Raw genomic sequence first — 21,934 nt, forward strand, 5'->3', positions numbered from 1 at the left:
GAAAGATTTTTGCATATAATAAGATTATGGGGCACTAACATAATTAAAACTTTTAAAAGAAAATTACTCAAAAATCACGTTTATGATTTTTTTTTTTTTAAATGTGAACTTGTTAAAATCTTTACACATTCTGTCTTTGTAAGGAAGTTGACATTTTATGTAAAGATTTTGAAAAATTTAGCATTTTGGGTATATAAATTACCTTTTAGGGTTTAGCTTTATGTCCGTGGTGGTGGGCGCTGGGGAAGTCGCGGCAGCCGAAGGTGGCGATTTCCCATTTTTGAAAACTCTTTTATTTTTTTGAGTGATTATTGCTAGAATGAAAATTCTGAGGTAGAAACAATAGGTAAGACATGTTTTGAGGGATTTGTGTAGATTATCCAAATCTAAAAAATTTATGTTAGTGACTCACAAAATATTATTTTGAAACAATCTCACTTTTTTAAAAGGTTGTTTGCATGTCTATTTCAATTATATTTGTCTTCCTTTTTTAACCCTCACTACTTCCACTCACACTTAACTATTATGTCCGCATCACACTCTATCATTTTGAGAAGAAAATAAGTAATACTGTGGAGTTAAAGCTGCTTCAATAATGGAGAATCTTATTTGGGTATGTGGAAGAACGCGGTTCATTGTGACCAGATCCGGCGAGTTTCTAAGCATGGCAGAAAAGTTATCTGTTTTAAAATTGATGGTAATTTTGTGAATGACGATTTTGAGAAGAAAACAGAGGATTTTAACAAAATTAAATGCAATTCTAAACAAGAGAAAGACCATTTCAAAAATTGCAGGTCGTTGATCGTGTTTATGCAGCATTTGCAGTGTTTCCTGCTATTATACAGGAAATAAAGCCATGGTTCAAGGCCACTGAATGTTGATGGAGGAGATGAGGATCATTTACAGAGTAAAAGTGGTAAATGGAAAAAATAAAAATCAATTAATTCAGTTATCTTAAACTTTTAACATATCTTAAACTTTTAACATATTTTAAAAGTGACTGTTTTTTTGGGTTGATGCTTATTGAGAGTCTAATGCTAGACTATTGAGTTGTATGCACTGAATTTAATTGTAAATAGAGTTTTTGGCAAAAATAAATTGTAAAGGGAATCTAATAAAGAGACACATGTATTTTAGGCAAGCCCGTTGTAATACAATGTGTTGATTGTCAGCTATGTAGAGGATATGAAATATGCTCTAAATTTCGTTCTTATAAAGGGATAAAACGGTAGCAGTAAAGTGGGGTGAAATGCTATTCCCATTCATTTGGTATAAGTTGATGTCGATTGATATAGTAGAATTTTTTTATTGCATGATTTGTTGAAAAAGAAGCATATCTTTCTCTTTATATATATCATTGCAATTTTAGTTACAACTTAATTTTATACAATTTTTTTTTATTTTGTGAATATAGCTTTTGTTAATTTTTATTTTAATTTTTGTTGGAACTTGAAGTACTATTAAGTTTTTGTTGTTATTTACTACTAAATTGTGTTCAATTTTTTATTTTATAATTTTATTTTAAGTATTATACATTTTTAATTAATTTGATTAGACCAAGTCAATTTAATTTTTTAAAAATTTATATAAAATTTACATTAAGTTGACATTAGTTTGATTTTTGGTTTTATAAACTGTCAAATACATTTCACTAAAAAGAGATATTCAATTTGTATATTACACTAAATTTCAAAATCTTCTCAATATAAACTATCATTTAAGATTGTAAAGAGCAGTAAGACAATTTTAATTAAAAATTGACTTAAGGCAATTCAGTTGATAAGGTTCACATCAAGTTGATTTTCGGTTTTATAGACAGTCAAATACGTTTCACTTAAAAGAGATATTTAATTTGTATATTACAGTAAATCTCAAAATTCTCTCAATGTAAAATGTCAGTTAAGATTGTAAATAGTAGAAAGACAATTTTTATTAAAAATTTAATTGAGATAATTCAGTTGATAAAAGTTTACATCAGGTTCACATCAGGTTGATTTCTGATTTTATAGACTGTTAAATATATTTCACTTAAAAGATATATTCAATTTTTATATTACACTAAATCGTAAAATTCTCTCAATATTAGATTGTAAAGAGCAATAAGACAAATTTTATTAAAAATTGAATTAACATAGTTCAGTTGATATAGGTTCAGGTTCACATCAGTTGATTTTCGGTTATATAGACTGTCAAATACATTTCATTTAAAAGAGATATTCAATTTGTATATTACACTAAATCTAAATTTTTTTAAGGTTTTCTTTGGTATTCGGTGTGAACATAAACTAGACTCAATGTCAATTTTGTATAAACTTATTCATCAATTTTTTTTGGGTTAATTACATATAAAATCACCACCTTTACACGAAATTGCAAAAATAACACGACCTTTAAAATATGGCAATTTAGGGCACCACATTTCATTTCTTTTCAAAAATAACACGGGCACATTTTTAGTGGCATTTTTGCTGACGTGGCATGACACGTGGCACTCCCATTGGGTGTCCAAATCAGCAAATTTTTATCTAAAAATGTGCCCATGATGTTTTTGAAAAGAAATGAAAGGTGATGCCCTAAATTGACACGTTTTAAAGGTTGTGTTATATTTGAGAATTCGTGTAAAGGTGGTGATTTTATATGTAATTAACCCATTTTGTTTTATATAAATTCAATATAAACTTAATATTAACTCCATGTAAACTCTCTTTAAAATAAATTTATAGTAAACTAATTATAAAATTTAAATTAATTCACTCTAATAAAATTAATTTATAAAAATGTATACTATCAAAAATAAATTTATAAAGTAATAATAAACTAAAGTAAACTTTTTAAGATTTTTGCAATGGTCAACTCAATGTCAATTTAATATAAACTTAATATTAGCTCAATATGAAATTAACCAGATTCTCTTGAAAAAAATAACTTAACCAGAAACTATCTCAGCAAGAAAAAGTATAAGAAATTATAGTAACCATCAAATAGTAATGTGGTTAAAGTAACCATCATATATGATAAATCACCGAACATCCGTGGTAGATCTATGCCGGAAGCGTCACCTGAAATCCATAAACAACGGTCAGAAGGAACGCCGGAGGGGGTCTCCGGGCGTTCGCTCCGACGCTCAAGTCAGCTATTTTTAGTAGGGGAAAGAAGAGAGAAAAGAAAGAGATAATCTTAAGTGGGTAGAAAAAGAAGTCCCTTAGGGTTTTCTCATTACTTATATAAAAGATTTTGGTGGCCCCATTTCCCTTGTTTAACAAGTCATATTTTTCATATCTCGGTATTAAAGGATGTACCTCGGTATTTGTTATTTCAGAATCCGGATGCGAACGCGGGAGAGCAAATAATTATCTCGGCTTATTGTTTGGCCTAGTTCTCGTGTACCGGCTATACTTGTATGAGTTTTATCATGTAACGATGGTATCTCGGTCCGTGTTATTTATTATTTAATAATAGTATCTCGGTCCGTATAATTGGTCGTCTCACTTAGCGACATTCCATCTCGGTGAGGCTGCTTCGCTCCCTTAATATTACATACTATGTTATCAATATAGATAGTAGTGAATTGTATTGCAATTCATTTTTGTAGGAAACATATATCACAGAATACACAGTAGCATGCTTAATCCTTAAGCATCATATCCAACTTTGAGAGTAATCAAAATAGCAACCTTAAACAAGAAGGTCTCATATTTAAAATCTCATAAATCATTAAGCATTGTGTTTTGAGGGCTTTGTGTAGATTACCCAAATTAGATCTTGGGTTTTTTTTACATAAATCCCTCAAAAGTGTTATAGTGTTTCATTTTTCTCTCAACATTTTGATTTTAGCAAAAATCACTCAAAAAAAAGAAAAATTTTCAAAAATCTCCCATAACCCAAAATAAAATAAAATGAGACAATATTATTCTTACTATTTGTTAATATCTTATTGGTCTATATTTGGGTCAATAAAATGTTGACATGTGGCAAATATGAGTTTGATTAGACTAACCAACCGACCGCAACCGACCACCGGCCGATTCCGGTCCAACCACGCAGTCAACGGCGGCGGTCAACGGAGGTCAACGCCGGTCAACGGAGTCAACGGCGGCGGTCAACGCCAGTCAGCACCTGGTCAGCGGCGGTCAACTATTGTGGTGAGATTTTAAAAGAATTAATAAAACACAAATTTGCTCTTAGTAGGGTTTGAACCCATGACCTCTCACTCTTTGTCTAAGTGCCTAACCATCAAGGCAAGACATGCTTGTTGTCTTTATTTACTCTTTAATATATATACATGTTCTCTTTATAATATATAAAAAAACATATAAACTAAATATCAACCTATTAAAATGGTTGATTATAAATAATATATTATTATAAAACACTAATAAGATATTACGCTTGTCAAAATTTAAAATAATTTATTCTAATTAAATATTAACTTAAAGTAAACTAAGTTAAAATAGATTTTATAAATTAATGTATTAAAAACACAATCAACTTAATATCAACTCGACATAAACTCAAAACAGATTATATATGTTAATTGAGTTGATATTAAGTTAATTTTTAAAATTATAATAATTTACTAAATTTACTTTGAATTGACATGTAATTTATATTGAGTTGGCATTAAGTCGACATTAGGTTTACATTGAGTTGACATTGAGTCGACATTAGTTTGACATTGAGTCGACGTTCATTTATTAAGTTTGCATTGAATTGATATTAATTTACATTTTAAAATTAAAATAATTTACTAAAAAATTACTTTGGATTGACATTAGGTTTACATTGAGTTGGCATTAGGTTTACATTGAGTTGACATAGAGTCGCCATTAGGTTTACATTGAGTTGACGTTAAGTTATTAAGCTTACATTAAGTTGATATTAATTTACATTTGAAAATTAAAATAATTTACTAAAACATTACTTCGGATTGACATTAGGTTTACATTGAGTTGACATTGAGTCGATATTAGGTTTACATTGAGTTGACATTGAGTCGACGTTGAGTTATTAAGTTTACATTGAGTTGATATTAATTTACATTTTAAAATTAAAATAATTTACTAAAAAAGTACTTCGGATTTAAATTAGGTTTACATTGAGTTGATATTAGGATCAATGTTTTAAAACCCGAACCGGTGACAGAACCGGTATGTCTAGCGGTTCAAGGTTCAACCGGTTAAACCGGTTCAACCGTTGGTTCAACCGTTTAAATAAAAAAATAAAAATATTTATATAAATTATAATATATGTGCAAAAAAAAAATATACTAAATAAATAAACAAATTATATGACTTTTTGGATTTGGATCATATTTTATATACAAAAACAAACATACTTAAATCTCCATAATAAGCCCAGCCCAATAAATAATCTTTTGCTCCAACCTTAACCTAACTAGTAACTGCTACCATTTCTTTTTTTCAAAATCCTAACATTCCAGCCGTCACTATGGCATTGTCATCTCTTTTCTTAACAATCAAAACTAAAACTTTTACCTAAACCAAAATCAAAGCTTTGTAGTTATGTCAAATCTTCTTGATAAAACTTAATACATAGCTTTATGTATAAACTAAAAAGTAAGCGTCAGACTATATTTTTTTTAAACCAAAAGCTATCATCTGAAATCGTCATTTTTGTTTTGATTTACTCTTTACAATGAACCGGCCGGGTTTTAAGGTTTTTCCGGTTCAACGGGTTGCCGGTTTCAGCGGGTTTTTCCGGTTCAAACCGGTTAAACCGAAAATCCGGGTATTGATGAGTAATTGGACCGGACTGCCTTCCGGTTCCCGGTCTAACCGGTTGAACCGGCCGATCCGGTCCGGGTTTGAAATCATTGATTAGGATTACATTGAGTTGACATTGAATTGACGTTGAGTTGATATTAAATTGACATTGAGATGATATTAAGTTAATTTTTAAAATTCTACTTACTAAAATACATTAAGTTTATTGAGTTGACATTAGGTTTACATTGAGTTGATATTGGGTCGCCATTGAGTTGACATTGAGTCGATATTGAGTTGACATTAAATTTACACAAATTACTGTAATAATAACTTAAATAATTTACTTTAAATCTATTATAGTTTATTTTTGAAAGTATAAATTATAGAAAAAAAATTTATATAATAAAAAAAAATTCATATTAAATTTATAATTATTTATCAAAACAAATACTTTGAGTTAACATTCAGTGAACATTAAATTGATATTGAATTTATATTGAGTTCACATTAAGTTTACTTTGAATTTATATTGAGTTGATATTGAGTTAATATTAAGTTTATATTCAGTTCACTTATATTAAAATTACTTTCGATTTATTTTATTTTAATAAAAGTTTAAATAATTTACTTTAAAATTACTATTAGTTTATTTGTAATATTATAAATTATTTTTAATAGTATACATAATGAAGTTGACATTAAGTTATCATTGATCTGACATTAAGTCGTTATTGAGTTTATATTGAGTTTTCACACACTGCGGGGTCCCACTACCACATATCCGACCACGACCACTAAACCATTATATTTTTCAATTTTAAAAAGTGAAATATTTTTACTAGTTTTACTTATGTATTAATAAATTGTATAAAATATAAATATATGTATATTTTATTTTTTTATTATATAAATATTTAATAAATAAATAAATTTAATTAGACTAATTTAATATTAAATTTATAATAAATTTAATTTAAGTTGATATTTAGTTGATATTTAATTTTGATTATAAATTAATTGCATTCTAATAAGTTAATCTAAATTTATAATCAGTTATATATATATTATAGAGTAAATGATGACAACAATTAGCCTTTGCCTCAATGGCAAAGCACAAGCACTCCCTTATAAGAGGTCAAGGTTTCGAATCCCCTCAAAAAGGTGTTTTATTTAATTTTTAATTATCTAACTAAAATTGGTCCAACCATTAAAAATGGTTAGACCACAAAACAGTATTGGTCCAACTGCCGTTGACCGCGGCGGTCCGCCCGTGGTCCGGCCGTTGACCGGCCGATAATGGTCCGACCGGTGGTGGTTCGGTTAGAAGTGACCCGGTTTATATAAAATGAGGAGAAATTATTAGGTGTAATGAAAACACAATAGGTAAAATATACCATAAGGATAAAATAGTAATCACTACTATTAAAAGGTAGAGATGAAAAGAATCTTTTAAAATTGAGTGATTTTTGCAAAAAAAAAAAAAAATGTTGGATGATTTATACAAATTTTTGAGTTTTTGGGTGATTTGGTGTAATTTTCTCTTAGATCTTCTGTGTACGTAGTTAGCCCAACAAAACGAAGCCCTTATAAATACAAAAGAGAAGAACAGATGATCGGCCCGTTAGGTTTTGTGCTGAAGTGGAGGAATAATTAGGTCGGTTTTATGTTTATGGACAATTCATCATGGAATGGAAGGCCCAAACAGTTTTTGCACCTTTCCTTCTGTCCTTCTGCGAAAATAAGTAAGAAATAACTAATAAAATTTTGGTAAAATGATAATTCCAGAAGTAATAAAAATGAATACATTTTAATTTTTTAAAAGTTAAAAACACTAATAGGGTTGGATATTATTTGAAAACAATTTATCTAATAACTGAAAAATTATCAATATCTGATCTAAATAAATTATTAAGTAATTATTTAAAAAATAAATAAATTTTTAAATATATCTGAACAGTTATAAAATAAAAAAATGTATTTATAATTAAAAGTACAATTTAAAGTTAATATTTTAAAAGCTTAACGTCTTATAAATACAAAATACTTTCGAGTAAAGTCAATTTTAATGAAACCTCTCAAAATCATCAATTGTAGACAACTTTCAATAACTACGTTTCTATTCACTTCTTAAAAAAAATGTCAATTGTTCTTTATTTGCTTCAGTTATGACTATTTAGTAAAATATATCATAAATTTGATACATATTTTCAAATAAAAAAGATTAGATTTAGTTAGAATAGGAAATATAATAAAAAGTTTGGTAACATTTTAAAAGAAAATGAGTGATTAGTTAAAATTTAAATATATTTACTAAAAATTGATTAAAATTGACGACTTTGAAACATTTAGTTATAATTGATCTCACTCGAAAGGTTTGGCATTTTAAGACATTACGTCTATGTTTAATGTCTCATACTTGACTCATTACATCATTCAATCAATTTTAACGAGCTAGTGCGGCCTAGTCTTAATGCTAAAGATTCTCCAATGTATTTATAAGATTTCGGTTTTGAATTTTAATAGAATTAGCGGGTTAGCCGACTTAAAATTTAAAAATTTAATTACTAACCGCTAAGTACTGCTGACGTATTTAGATTTTTTCTGTCAATTTTTTTTTTGAATGGGGTTTTATAATTTAGACATTTTATGTCATTATTTTTCAAATTATTTCTCCCTAAAAATTGAAAATAAAAATATATTAATTAAAATTCTAAGGATATAATATAGAAGTATTTTTAAAATATCTGATTTTTAAAAGTAATTACAACATTTCTCACCTATATTTTCATGTTGTTCGTTGATGTCATTATTTGTAAAATAATTTTACAAATTACCTTTTTTTAATTTAGGGTCCCATTTTTATTTTTTTTTAATTTTCTCTCCTCTCATTTTCTCCACATCACAATTGTCTCTTTTCTCTCTCTCTCTCTTTATCTCTTCTCTTTTTCTATTTTTTTTCTTTTTTTTTCAAATCTGCGAGTTCATCCGGTAATTTTCTCGATGCTGTCTTTCTTTCGCTGGTCTTCTCGACGTCATCTTTATTCCAGCTGTTTCATCGATGGCGTCTTTATTCCGGCTGTTTCCTCGACGTTGTCTTTATTCCGGCTGTATCCTCGACGTCGTCTTTATTCCGCTGGTTTTCTCGATGTCATCTTTTAATTTTTTTGTTATTATATAGATTTTTTAGGGTTTTTGTGATTTTTTAGATTTTTTGTACACATATCATTATTATAGATCTATTGCACTCTTATTAATATAATTGTTCTCTTGTTTTGATGTTACTGATTTCGTACACAACGAATTGATTTATATTTTTAAGTATTTTTATTGTGTTTTTGCTGCTGATTTTGTACACAACGAATTAATTTATGTTTTTATGATGTTTTTAAGTTGTTTTATGGTATATTTACACTAAAAAAATCATGAGTACACCATAAAATATATTATAAAAACAACATAGAGAAACATCATAAAATATACTATAAAAAACACTACCATAAATAAAAAATCTATAAAAAACATAAAACGTGAAAATGGTATTTTTTTGAAATTAAAAAATTAAAAAGGGTCATTTTAGTGAATAAAAAGAGTATGTAATGAAAAGGGGTCCAAAATGAGAGTGATAAATAAATTTAAAAATAAGGTATTGAGAGAAGTTTCATCTATAATATAACAATTAATTTATTATTTATATTTTGATGTTTGAAATTAATTGTTTCTTGAATTGTAAAAAAAACATTTATGTAATTAAGAACGGTGATTGGAATTGTTTTTTCCGTAATAAGAATGTAGATAAATGAGTAGGCATTGATCTAGAAAACGTCGGTGGAGGAATCTGCTGAAGTGTCACCATCGAGATTGTCGCCATCCACGTGGCCCATTATGATACGTTAGTTTGATTGCTTGTTTGCCTGCGCACTTTAGTTTTGTACGTTGCTGCTTCCACCGACAGTTGTGGCTCCACTATTTAATCACTGATAATGTTATTTAAATTGATAATATTATATGATACGGTAACATGTAATTCTAATTAAAAATCTTAACTTTGATTAATGTGAAAATTAAAATAAATTATATTAATTGGAAAATTATAATAATAAAACAACATATTAATTCAAATAAAGAATGGGTATAAAACTATCAATAATTCAATTTGTCGATTACTTTATTCATAGTTTATTAATTAATTTTTAAAGTTTAATTTTTGACGTGCCAATTTTACCAGGTATATTTTGCATGTGTGATGTGTCGGAGCCAGAAGACACCTGCAGAAGACAATTATTTTCCAGCTCATTTTCTTGTTCTTCATTATATATAAATCTTTTGAATTGATTAATTAAAAATAAAATAATTAGTAAATAATACTCTTTCAGTTCACAATATTTATCACATTTAATTTTAACACAAAAATTAAATAAATAATTAATTAATTCGTAAACACTTTTGCTAAATTAACTTTATATTGAAACTTATTTATATTTATAGTTATTATTTATTATATTTTTTTAATAAATTAATGAGGGGTAAACATGGAAAAAACAATCAATGCTTTTTGATATTTTAAAATTATAAATATTATGGACCCTTAAAGGCAAAAAATATTATAAATCGGAAAGAGTAGACTACAAATTTTTATATACCTATGAAATAAAGTTAGTTTCAATCATAATAATTAGAATGCTCTTAAATTTTGGTGATATAGTTATAAAAATATATTCCTATCTGGTTTTCAGGGTTTTATCCTGACTAATTCGGATCTAACCTACATCATGCATCTGATATAGAGGGTGAGTCTGCTAGCGGAGATTATTTATATTTACAAAGTCCAAACTGAAATCTCGTTTTATCAAGACGCTTACTATTTGAACCAAACTCTTGGCAACTTTTTTTATTTTTCAAAAGGACATATACCTGTTATTCAATGCGTGCCCCATCAGTAAACTTTGAAAATATTTATAAGGTGGATGTTAAAAGCATCTCTAATATAGACTGTACCAGTAAATACAAATTATTAAATACGAAGGTTTTAATTTCAGAATAAGATATTCTAACTACAATGTCGTACTAAAGACATCAAGCCTGACTAGATGGTAATTTATTAATTTAAAAATTGTACTCATTTTTATGTGAAAAAGTTTATGAACTTAATTGCTTGTATAATGAAGGGCTAAAAATTATCAGTTTACTAAACTATAATCGTATAACATAAATTATATAATGTATATTACTTTTATTTTTAGCAACTATATGTCAATTTAATTTCTCAGATAAATTATAGAGCAAATTATTTTAAGATCCCCCAATTATACGATAATTAATAGTTTGATACTTTTTATTTTAAAATTCTATTTAATAGTCCCTCACTTTTAATCCTGTTAACTATTGGGTCCTTCCGTTAATTAGCAGATTGGTTCAATAATTAACGAAATTAATAGCGAGAGACCATTAAGTTGAGTTTTCAAACAAATGGTATCAAACTATTAATTATAATATATCTGATGGGTTTTATAGTAATTTGATTTAAATTATACATATATCATTATCAGGTCCATTTATGAATTAGTAAATACTATAAATATTATTATACATAATTTTATTTAAGCATGACATAATCTATTAACATTAAAATGGAAATTTTAATTTTTAGTTTTAGTTGGATAATTTGTCATATTTAATTAACAAATATTTTAATAACTACAATTCATTTAAATATTTAGTCAGAAACTTTAAAGGGGTTCTAAAAAGAAACTAAAAATCAATATTTGATATTTTTGAAATAATTAAAATAGTAATTTTATTATATTACTCATAATTTAATAACCCAAAATTTTAAATAACATGAAAATGTAATTTTTATTAAAATAATATAGACAAAAATTGGAATCAATCCAAATCGTTAAAAAGTTGTAAATCTATTTCCGTTTGCATAATTTCATTCAAAATCTATTCAATTTTCTAAAAGTGACTCAATATTTCTAAGTATAATTTATTTGAATGATGTATCATTCCAGTTGGTAATTTTTTTTCTTTTTTTTAATTATATATTCAATTATCATGCAAAAACAATTGAATCAATTGTAAAAAATTTGATACATTTTCAGCGTATTGGTCAAATTGGAATAAACTTATAACTTTTAAAAAATTTAAGTAGATTTTTTTAAATGACTCTTTGACACTATTAAACATGTAAATTGCACCCCAAACCTTAGTATGTATATAGACAAATTATTATTATTTTATATTGAATGTCCGACGAGATCATTTACTTTTAAATTTTTATATGCGATAAATAGAATAATTTGTAAAATAAAATGTGAATTTTAAAAAGATCAATACCAATTTTTATATTTTAGTAAATTTGGAACACCAAACTATTTTTTTGTTGAAAGAGTATTAACATAGACACACATATCAGTATTTTGTTTATCAAAATAGAAAACTGTTGTGATTGCCAAAAATATATAAGTTGGTAATCAATGGCGGGTCTAGTGTAGATATAAATTTTTAAGAGGGCCAATTTATGACATAATTATTATATATTAACTTTCGAATGAACGTCAAAAAATCAAGCCGAATTCGAGTTAGGTCAAACTCAAATTTGAGCTTGAGCTTGAATTTTCAGGCTCGAGCAAGCTCAAATCGAATTTAATAACAAGTTAAAACATAAATTAAATTTTACACGTTTTTTTTTTAAATTAATCAATTATGAAAATGTAAATTTAAATTAAGAGATTATAAAAAAAAATTAACATAGTAAAATATATATTATCATTTTATATGTGTAATGCTCGTTTGATTCTTTAGTCTTTTTAATTGATATTCGAGTTAGGCTTAAGGTCAATTTTTATTGATACTCGAGTAAGGCTTAGGGTCAACTTTTAATCGTTCAGTCTGAACTCGAATCTTTTAAATCAATCTTTAGCTTTTTTGGTCGATCTTAAATAATTTACGAATAATCCAATTCAAATGTTTAAATTTTTAAATAAAAGTTAAAAATTAATAAACACTATCAAATGTATAAATTTAGTGATGAAATTTTCATGGGAGTCATTAAAGATCATAACTAAAAGTATAATTTAGGCAAATAAATTTATCTACCCACAACTATAATTTTTTTGTCAAATATAACATGATTTTTTAAGTTTGTCATTTTGGCCCGCCATCTATTCAATATTTGCCAAATATACCCAAGACTTGAATATATTTGGATATGCTTGAAAAAATCAAAATGAGTCTTATGTATATTTGACAAAAAATAACTTAATGACGAATTAAATTGGCAAACTTCAAAAATCATGGTATATATTTAGACAAAAAAATTGTAATTGTAAGTAGATAAGTTCATTTCGCCTGTAATTTATACACAAATTTGTGACAGTATATAAATGTCCTCATAGTAAATAACAAAGGAAAAACCCATTTTCAGATCCTTAAAGTATACTTGTTTTGATTATCTAGTCCCTAAACTAATTTTTGTCTTTTACTGGTCCCTAAACTACACGGGAACGCATTTTAAAATCCTTCAATAGATGTCTGTTAGGAGCGTGAAATCACGCTCCAAAATTAGAGCGTAACTTGTTAAAGAATGCCACATAAGCTATATTTAAAAGAAAAAATACTCAAAACTAACCTTAAGGATCTTTTTATACTTTTTTCACCTTCTTCTCTAACAAACACGTTATTCTCTTCCACATCCACTGCGAAAGATCAAAAGCAAATCATCCATTTTTTTAACTTCAGAAATTTAATCATAAAAATAAGTAATTTATTTCAATCAATTAATCATGATTACTATACTATTCCAGCAGCTATTATCTATCAAACTCCATTGACGGCACTAGTTGCGGTGGTTCCTTGATTGACATCGGCGTCTCATTCTTCTCCGACGTCCAACCGTTAGTCGACGGCAACCGCCCAAACGACAGAAGAACTGAAAGCGTCTTGAGCAGCAAATAGGAAATCAAAATGAAAGAGGCAACTGCCGATTTCAACCGCTGGTTTAAGAAGGACTCTGCTCGCCGGTGGATTCCACGGCGGCGATCTCAAGAACAGGTTCACTTGAAGTGAATATCGAAGCCAATTTTATCAATAAAGATTATCAAACCCCAAACAAAAAACTCTAGAAAAATTCAAACAAAATCATAAATTAAATTCTGAAACCCCAATATTATTGTTTTAAGCTAAAAAAATTCAAAAACAAAAAAAGGCAATTTTAGATAAATTGAGTTTTAAAAATTTAATCTTTGTCGTCGCTGCTGGTTGCTCCTCCGCCCACTGCTTGTTGCTCGTCTACTGCTCGTTGCTTCATATTTGCTTCTCTATCGTTGCTGGTTTCTCCTCTGCCGCTGCTCGTTGCCCTTCTGCCGCTTCTGGTTGCTCCTCCTCCGCTTCTCGTTGCTCCTCTGCCTCTGCTCGTTGATGAAGAAGAAGATGGGTTCACTGATTTTGCCTTTGTTTGACTCATTCAAATTGGGGACATAAGCTATTCAATCTTCCTTAGATGAAAATGAGGGAAATGGAACTTGCTTAAAAGAAAACTTATGGTGCAGGGGTAAATTGATTGAAGACGAAGATGAATTCCTTATTTTTAATATGGGTAAATGGAATTTGTATAGATATTAGAAACAAATTGAAAAAAGAGTAAAAAAAGTCCTTAAAGATTGTTTTTGAACTTTTTACCTATAAATTCTCTTTCCTACGTGGAATAAAACTTATGTCTTTTCCGTTAGTTAACAGAATTTGAGACCACGCTCTTAACGGATATGCACCAAAGGACTTCAAAATGCGCTTCCGTGTAGTTGAGGGACTAGTAAAAGACAAAAATTAGTTTAGGGACTAGATAATTAAAACAGGTATACTTTAAGGACCTTGAAATGGGTTTTTCCAATAACAAACAACGCCATACCCTCACAATCACATGCATATACCCTCACAATCACATACATATACCCTCACTATACAAATTGTTAATTTATGTTTTGATTTTTGAAATAAATAAAAATCCCCTCATTATACATATTGAAATTGAATTATTTTCATTTGTTCTATTACCTTAATGAAAATAAATAATGAACTTCAAATGAGATAAAAATATTACAAAATCGAGATGGCACCAAAAAACAAAAGATGGACGCGGAGGATAATTTATAGTTTAGATGGGAGATCACGTTTGAAAAAGTTTTGAAGAATGATAATCTGAATAAAGTCACATGTCCCGATGACTTTCTGGCTGCCTTCTGTCAAAGGATGGAAAATTCGCCGTTTCGACTGCCATAAAAGTGTATTCCATTGCCCATAAAATATTAATATTTAAAGTTATAATTTATTAAAAATGGTAAGTACTTTTAATAAAAAAAACAAAAAATTGACAATTCTTTTGAAGCGAGAGAATAGCATAAAAATAAAATGTTTATATTTATCCAATATTCTAGCATATCTGTAAAATACATCATATTTTAAAATCATATTATATTTATTATCATTTTTTCGATCTTTGTAAAATATATTTATCAATCAGTTTAAATCTAATGTGGCGCATGCAATACTATATTTCTACATATATAAAATTAACCTTACGTGATTATAATAACGATGCACATTAGCTTTAAATTGATTCAAGAAATATTTGGTAAAACTATAGAAATGGTGGTGTATATATAAACGATTTAAGTATTAAAATATATTTGAAGAAAATAATTAACTCGTGAATAGTTAAATAATCAAACAAAGGGTCAACACGCTCCCTAAACTTGTAACACAAGATCATTTAATCCAATTTAAACTTATTTGAGTAATTAACCTCAAAACTCTTTATTTTTAGGTCAAATTACCCCATAATTTATATTTTTATTGTAAATAATAAGTTTATGATAATTTTATTGCAACAATTAGTGAACTATCTAATATATTATTCACAGCCCTCACCTTTAATTTGTATTTTACGTGTTTTAAAAATATAATTATGGGATAATTTGATCGAAAAATAAATTTTTTTGAGATTAATTGTTCAAATAAATTAAATTAGGTTAAATGATTCTATATTATAAGTTTATAGACTTGTTGATCCTTTGTTTGTTAGATACTAATTATCCACCATAAATGATGGTCAAAATGATTGGAGATGCCAATTATTGATATTATGGTATTAAGAGTATGCAGTCCAGCTAATATCTGATATTTATGTGGGTACGTAATTTGTCTTCTATCACAACCTTTGATTCCTGATGTGGGCAAGAAAAATAAAAATAAAAAAACCTTAACATTTTATTATTTGCATGGTCCGTCTTCTTACTCAATATGGACAACAGAACACTAGCAACCTACCAAATTGTAAAACCTGAGCGTTTCGACATGACAAACTACTACTATATCATGTTCATTGTTTTCACTGTTTATGGCTCTGATTTTTAATTACTAAAGAGAAAAAATCACTAATAATCAAGTATAGGTTAAATTAATTTATATTGAAACTTTTAAGGCGTTTTTTTTTAAAGTGCGTAATAGAAGCTTTTGCTATTTAGGGTTGGATTTTTTAAAAAAATTCCGTCGCATTCTCTTTTCGTATCGATAAGTGTTTCTGCCATCTCTCTATATTATAGTTTTTAGTGCGCCTCTCTGAAAATGGCACTTTTTGTCCGAAAATTTAGAGCCGATGGTTATTTTTCACTTCAGCTGAATTTAACACATGTTTCACCATATTCAGCAAGAGTAGTACTAGTACTAAATAAATATTTTAAAATAAACTTTATTTATTTTAGTGACTCTTTATAGCATTTAATGAGATCTACAACTAGATTCATCTTTTTTCTAGTTAAGTTTTAAGTGTTTTTTGTTGTTTCATTTTAAATTTAAATTTAAAAATTCATATGTAATAGTTTATAATACGATCTTTACATTTATATTATATTAATCTTTCAAATAAATTTATTTATCTTGACAAAAATTTACCAAAATTTAAAAATCAAATTAAATAATAATTTTCAAGGGACCCACCCATACTATGTGGGCTCCAACCACACCTAATGCCAATCTGTCATCCTCCAAAAGAAACAATATTTCCACAACGATACTTTGTGCTTAATAACATCTCTACTCCACTACTCTTCCCATCTCTCTTACCACTGCTGCTACTCCATCTCCGCTCCATTCCACCACCACAATGTCGACGCAGCCGCCGCTCGCCGCTACTCTCCTCCTCACAATCTCCCTTCTCCTCCTCATTTCCACTACCACCGACGCCCACAACATAACACGCATACTCGCTAAACATCCTTCATTCTCCTCCTTCAACCATTATCTTACCGTCACTCACCTCGCCGCCGACATTAACCGCCGGCAGACCATTACTGTACTTGCTCTCGACAATGCTGCTATGTCATCGTTGATAGCTAAAGGACTCCCGATTTACACTCTACGAAACGTGTTGTCCCTTCATGTTCTTGTCGATTACTTCGGCGCCAAGAAACTCCATCAAATTACCGATGGTACCACGTTAACTTCTTCTATGTTTCAAGCTACCGGCACAGCCACCGGAACTTCCGGTTATGTTAATATCACGAACCTTAAAGGCGGTAAAGTCGGGTTCGGCGCTGAAGATAATGACGGAAAACTTGATTCTCTTTACGTTAAATCTGTTGAAGAAATTCCGTATAATATCTCCATTCTTCAAATCAGTCAGGTATGAACTCAGATCTTACTGTTTTACATACGATTTTTATCGGTTTTAACCTAGATAGCATGAATACGGAACATTTAGACACGGACAGAGCGAAACTGTGTTATTTTAGGTTTTTTTTTATGTAAAAGTAAAGTTTCATGTCGGTAACTGATCCAAAACGTTTTCAGGACACGCTAACTGAATGAAGTGTCCGTATTGCTTAGGTTTTAACTGAATTACATTAATTCTCGATCTAACATTGATGATTATGGTGGAACAGGCGTTAAATTCAGCTGAAGCGGAAGCACCGACAGCGGCGCCGTCGTTAAATCTAACGACAATCATGTCAAAGCAAGGATGCCAAACCTTTCTAGATTTATTGAAGGCGACCGGAGCACTGTCAACTTTTGAAGAAACCGTCGACGGAGGATTGACGGTGTTTTGCCCCACCGACGGTGCAGTTAACGGCTTTATGCCAAAGTACAAAAACCTAACAGCAGCTAAAAAAGTGTCGTTACTTCTATATCACGGAATTCCTGTGTATTATTCATTACAGATGCTGAAGTCTAATAACGGCGTCATGAACACGTTAGCTACAGAAGGTGCTAATAAATATGACTTCACGGTGCAAGATGACGGTGAGGACGTGAAGTTGGAGACTAAGGTTGTAACGGCGACGGTAACGGGAACGTTAAAAGATGAGGAGCCGTTAATTGTTTATAAAATTGATAAGGTGTTACAGCCTAGAGAATTGTTCAAGGCGGTGGAGGCGCCGGAGCCAGCACCGGCACCTAAGGGGGCTAAGAAGAAGAAGCCGGCGAAGAAGGGGAAGGCTGCGGCGGTGGAGGCAGATGCACCGGGGCCTGATGGGGCTACTGATGATTACGCGGATGATACAACAGCCGCTGATGATAATGGAGTGAGTAAAATGGACGGTGGAAGATTAGCTATGGTGTTCCTGAGTTTGTGCTCAGTGGTGATTTTATTTTAATTAATTTTAATACAAAGTGTGGTTTTTATTTTTTAAATTATTTTATGTGATAGTTAATGGTGTTATTGGATTCTTCTTGCACATGGGTTTGATACAATTTGATACTTTTGTAGAAAAAGGAAAATAAATGGGTACCACTTGTTTGGGGTTTTATTTTTTTATTTTTTGTTGCATCGAATTATTTAAGATTGTTAAAAAGAATTGAATTATTTGAGCTATAATATGTATATCTTGTGGTATTAGTTATTTGATTATAGATAGATAAAATTCATATTATGGTCTATTTTTTGGTTGTTGTTTTCTTTTGGGTGTTTTTTTAAAGAAGAACAAGTAAATGCGGGAAATACACATTAAAAATGGGTTTAATTACACGAAAAATTATAAACTTTAGCATATTTAACATAATTTTTAATTTTAACAATTTTGGACATGAACTTCTACATTTTTATAATTAAAATACCGTTTGAATTTCCGACTGCAATTTGCTTATGTGGACATCAGAGCATGTCGCGTAGGGGGTGTCAAAATGGGCTGGCGGGTCGTAGTCGTGTCGTGCACTATTAGGGTCAACATCAACACGATCCATTTAACTAATCGTGTCAAAATTTTCAACTCTAACACGACACGAATATTAAACGAGTGTCACGACATGACACGATTAACACGTTAAAATAAACGGGTAACACGATTAACATAATTACACGGCTAACACGACACGACTAAAACGACCCATTTAACATTTAAGAATTTTTTTAGATCATATAAATATCAATTAATATTCAAATTATAAAATTTTAATATTATTAATTTTATTTTTATATTATATAATTAATTTATTAATCTTATTTTATATTTTTTATATTTATAACTATTTTATTGTATATTATTATAAATAATAAATTTTGTAAACGGGTTAAGTGGGTTAGATGGGTTCGCGAGTCAACCCGTGACACGACCTATTTATTTCGTGTCATAAACGGGCTGACACGTTTTCGACACGAACACGTTAAGCCTCAACCCGGATTCGCCAAACTTACGGGTTAGGCGAATCGTGTTATCGTGTCATGGTCCATTTTGACACCCTAACGTCGCGTGAGAACAACCTTTGCTACCTAATAAACACACTGTCTTGGTTTAATTGAACAAAAAAAATAACAAAATTTAACGTATTTTTCATATTTAATATAAACTTTCAATTTTGATAATTTCGGACATAAACTTTTCATATGTAAGCTGCTTATGTGTATTTCGGAGTATGCCATATAGAAACGGTCTTCACCATCCAACGCACCGTGCTTTAATTCTTTTAAAATAAATTTGATTTAGATAAATTACCAACTAAAATTGAGAAAAAAAGAAGGAAAAAGAAGAATTGGGTAATTTAATGTCATTACAACGTACAAATGTCATTTTAGTTCCTTAAAGTAAACAATTAAGTAAAAAGAAGAAGGGCTTTTTACACAAACAACCTATTTTGCCCACTTTATAACTTTTATACGGGTGCAGGTTTGGATTTTCTAAACTACCATGTGCGGACTGAATTATAACTTTTATACGGACTCTATATATCAAACCCTAACAGCATACAAATCATAATTTCATTTATTTTCTCTCTCCTCATCATTCAATTCTCTCTTTCTCTCAGTTCTTCCTCTTTTTTTTTACCGTTCGCCGTCTTCCGTTGAACCGTCCTCTGTTCCTCCGCTCCTCCGTCATCGTTCTCATCATCGTCTCCGTTGCCATCTTCGTCAACGCCATCATCTCCTCGACTCATCGTCGTCATCTATTTGATTTCAGATCTATAATTTATTAATTGTTCTTTTTCTTCTTCTTCTTCTTCTTCTTCTTTTTTATTTTCAGATCTACAATTTTTTTACTGTTTTTTCACCATTAAACATGTATAGAGATTATATTTTAAGAATATAATGCTAATTTCATGTTATGTAATATAAATTTATGGTTATATGGAATAAATTTTTGTTATTTCTGCATTTTTTTGTGTTTGGTTTTATTTCTGTGTTTTTTATTCTGCAGTTCGATTTATTGATGATGGTTGATTGCTGAAATATTATAATATTACAGTGTTGTTGATTTTATGTTGATTTTGTATTGATAATCAGTTGGTATTTCCTTAATTTTAACATTGAAAAAATTTATTCTAAAAAAAACATTAGCAAATTAGATAATTTTGTGCGTGAAATAACTAAATAAAAATAAAATTTAAATGAGATTAGATAAGGATATGTTAGCATTATCATGTTGACATGTTGTTGATTTCTTGTTGATATTTTATCGATTGTCACAATTTTTCAAAAAATTATGTTTTATTTTATTCCTTATGTTGATTCGTTGTTGATTTATTGTTGACATTATGTTGATATGTATTTCAATTTTTTTTGATTTTCAATCTTATGTTGACATGTTGTTGATATACCGTTGATAACATGTTGATTTTTCAATCATTGAAAGAAAAATAAAGTTAGTCTTAAATTGATGTATTAATGAACTATTGATATGTTTTTGATAATATGTTGATTGTTTTTGACTTAAATCAATCAATGTTCTCATTTTACAAACATCTTGACTAAATTAGCATTAATTGTTGATTCGTTGTTAATTTATTGTTGACATTATGTTGATAAGTATTTCTACTTTTTTTGATTTTCAATTTTATGTTGACATGTTGTTGATATACTGTTGATAACATGTTGATTTTTCAATCAGTAAAAGAAAAGTAAAGTTAGTCTTAAATTGCTGTATTGATGACCTGTTGACATATTTTTGATAATATGTTGATTGTTTTTTGCTTAAATCAATCGATGAACTCATTTTACAAACATCTTGACTAAATTAGCATTAATTGTTGATATCATTGTTACATTATGTTGATATTTGTTAATATGATAGTAGTAATTTTACTAAAGAAAAACAAAGGTACAAAATGCTTAAAATAAATGAATCAGATAAAGATATTAGCATAGTAAGTAATCAAAACAATATGAAAAAATAACAACAATAATTCAAATGAAAAAAATAAAATTATTCTTACATATAAAAATAAAAATATATTAAATATACATCAACACAACAGTTCACAAATTAAATAAATCTATTTCAAAATATTTTTTTTCCTCAATTCTCTTTGCAGCTGCACAATTTCTTCAAAATCACTTGTATAACTGTTTTGCGTTCCACCTCTCATACCTAACTAAATTTCGACAAAGACGGTTATGATACAGTTTCATTTCATCTAACGAAAGTTTATTTCACAGACAATATTATCTTATTTGTCAATGTTAAAAGAAAAAGAATCAGTAGATATCAACATAATATCAACATAAAGTCAACATATAAAATCAACAACACTGTAACATTACAATAATTCAGCAATCAATCATCATCAACAAATCATTCTGCAGAATAAAAAAAATGCAGAAATACAACAAAACACAAAAAAATGCAGAAATAACATAATTTTATTATATAAAATCACAAAATTATTCTATATAACATGAAATAAGTATTAAATTCTTTAAAGATACTTTTTATACATGTTTAATG

General features: G+C 28.7%; 1 protein-coding gene across 1 annotated transcript; it reads left to right on the plus strand.

Moving 5' to 3' along the window:
- The first annotated feature begins 16,807 nt into the window (after positions 1–16,807).
- On the plus strand, positions 16,808–18,534 carry LOC126656180 (fasciclin-like arabinogalactan protein 2). The gene is made up of 2 exons (XM_050350686.2): positions 16,808–17,403; positions 17,663–18,534. The coding sequence occupies exons 1-2, from the start codon at positions 16,885–16,887 to the stop codon at positions 18,371–18,373; spliced, it is 1,230 nt and encodes a 409-aa protein (XP_050206643.1). The 5' UTR covers positions 16,808–16,884; the 3' UTR covers positions 18,374–18,534.
- Positions 18,535–21,934: the final 3,400 nt, after the last annotated feature.

The sequence above is a fragment of the Mercurialis annua genome, linkage group LG7 (assembly GCF_937616625.2).
Source record: "Mercurialis annua linkage group LG7, ddMerAnnu1.2, whole genome shotgun sequence".
In the NCBI taxonomy this organism is placed as follows: Eukaryota; Viridiplantae; Streptophyta; class Magnoliopsida; order Malpighiales; family Euphorbiaceae; genus Mercurialis; species Mercurialis annua.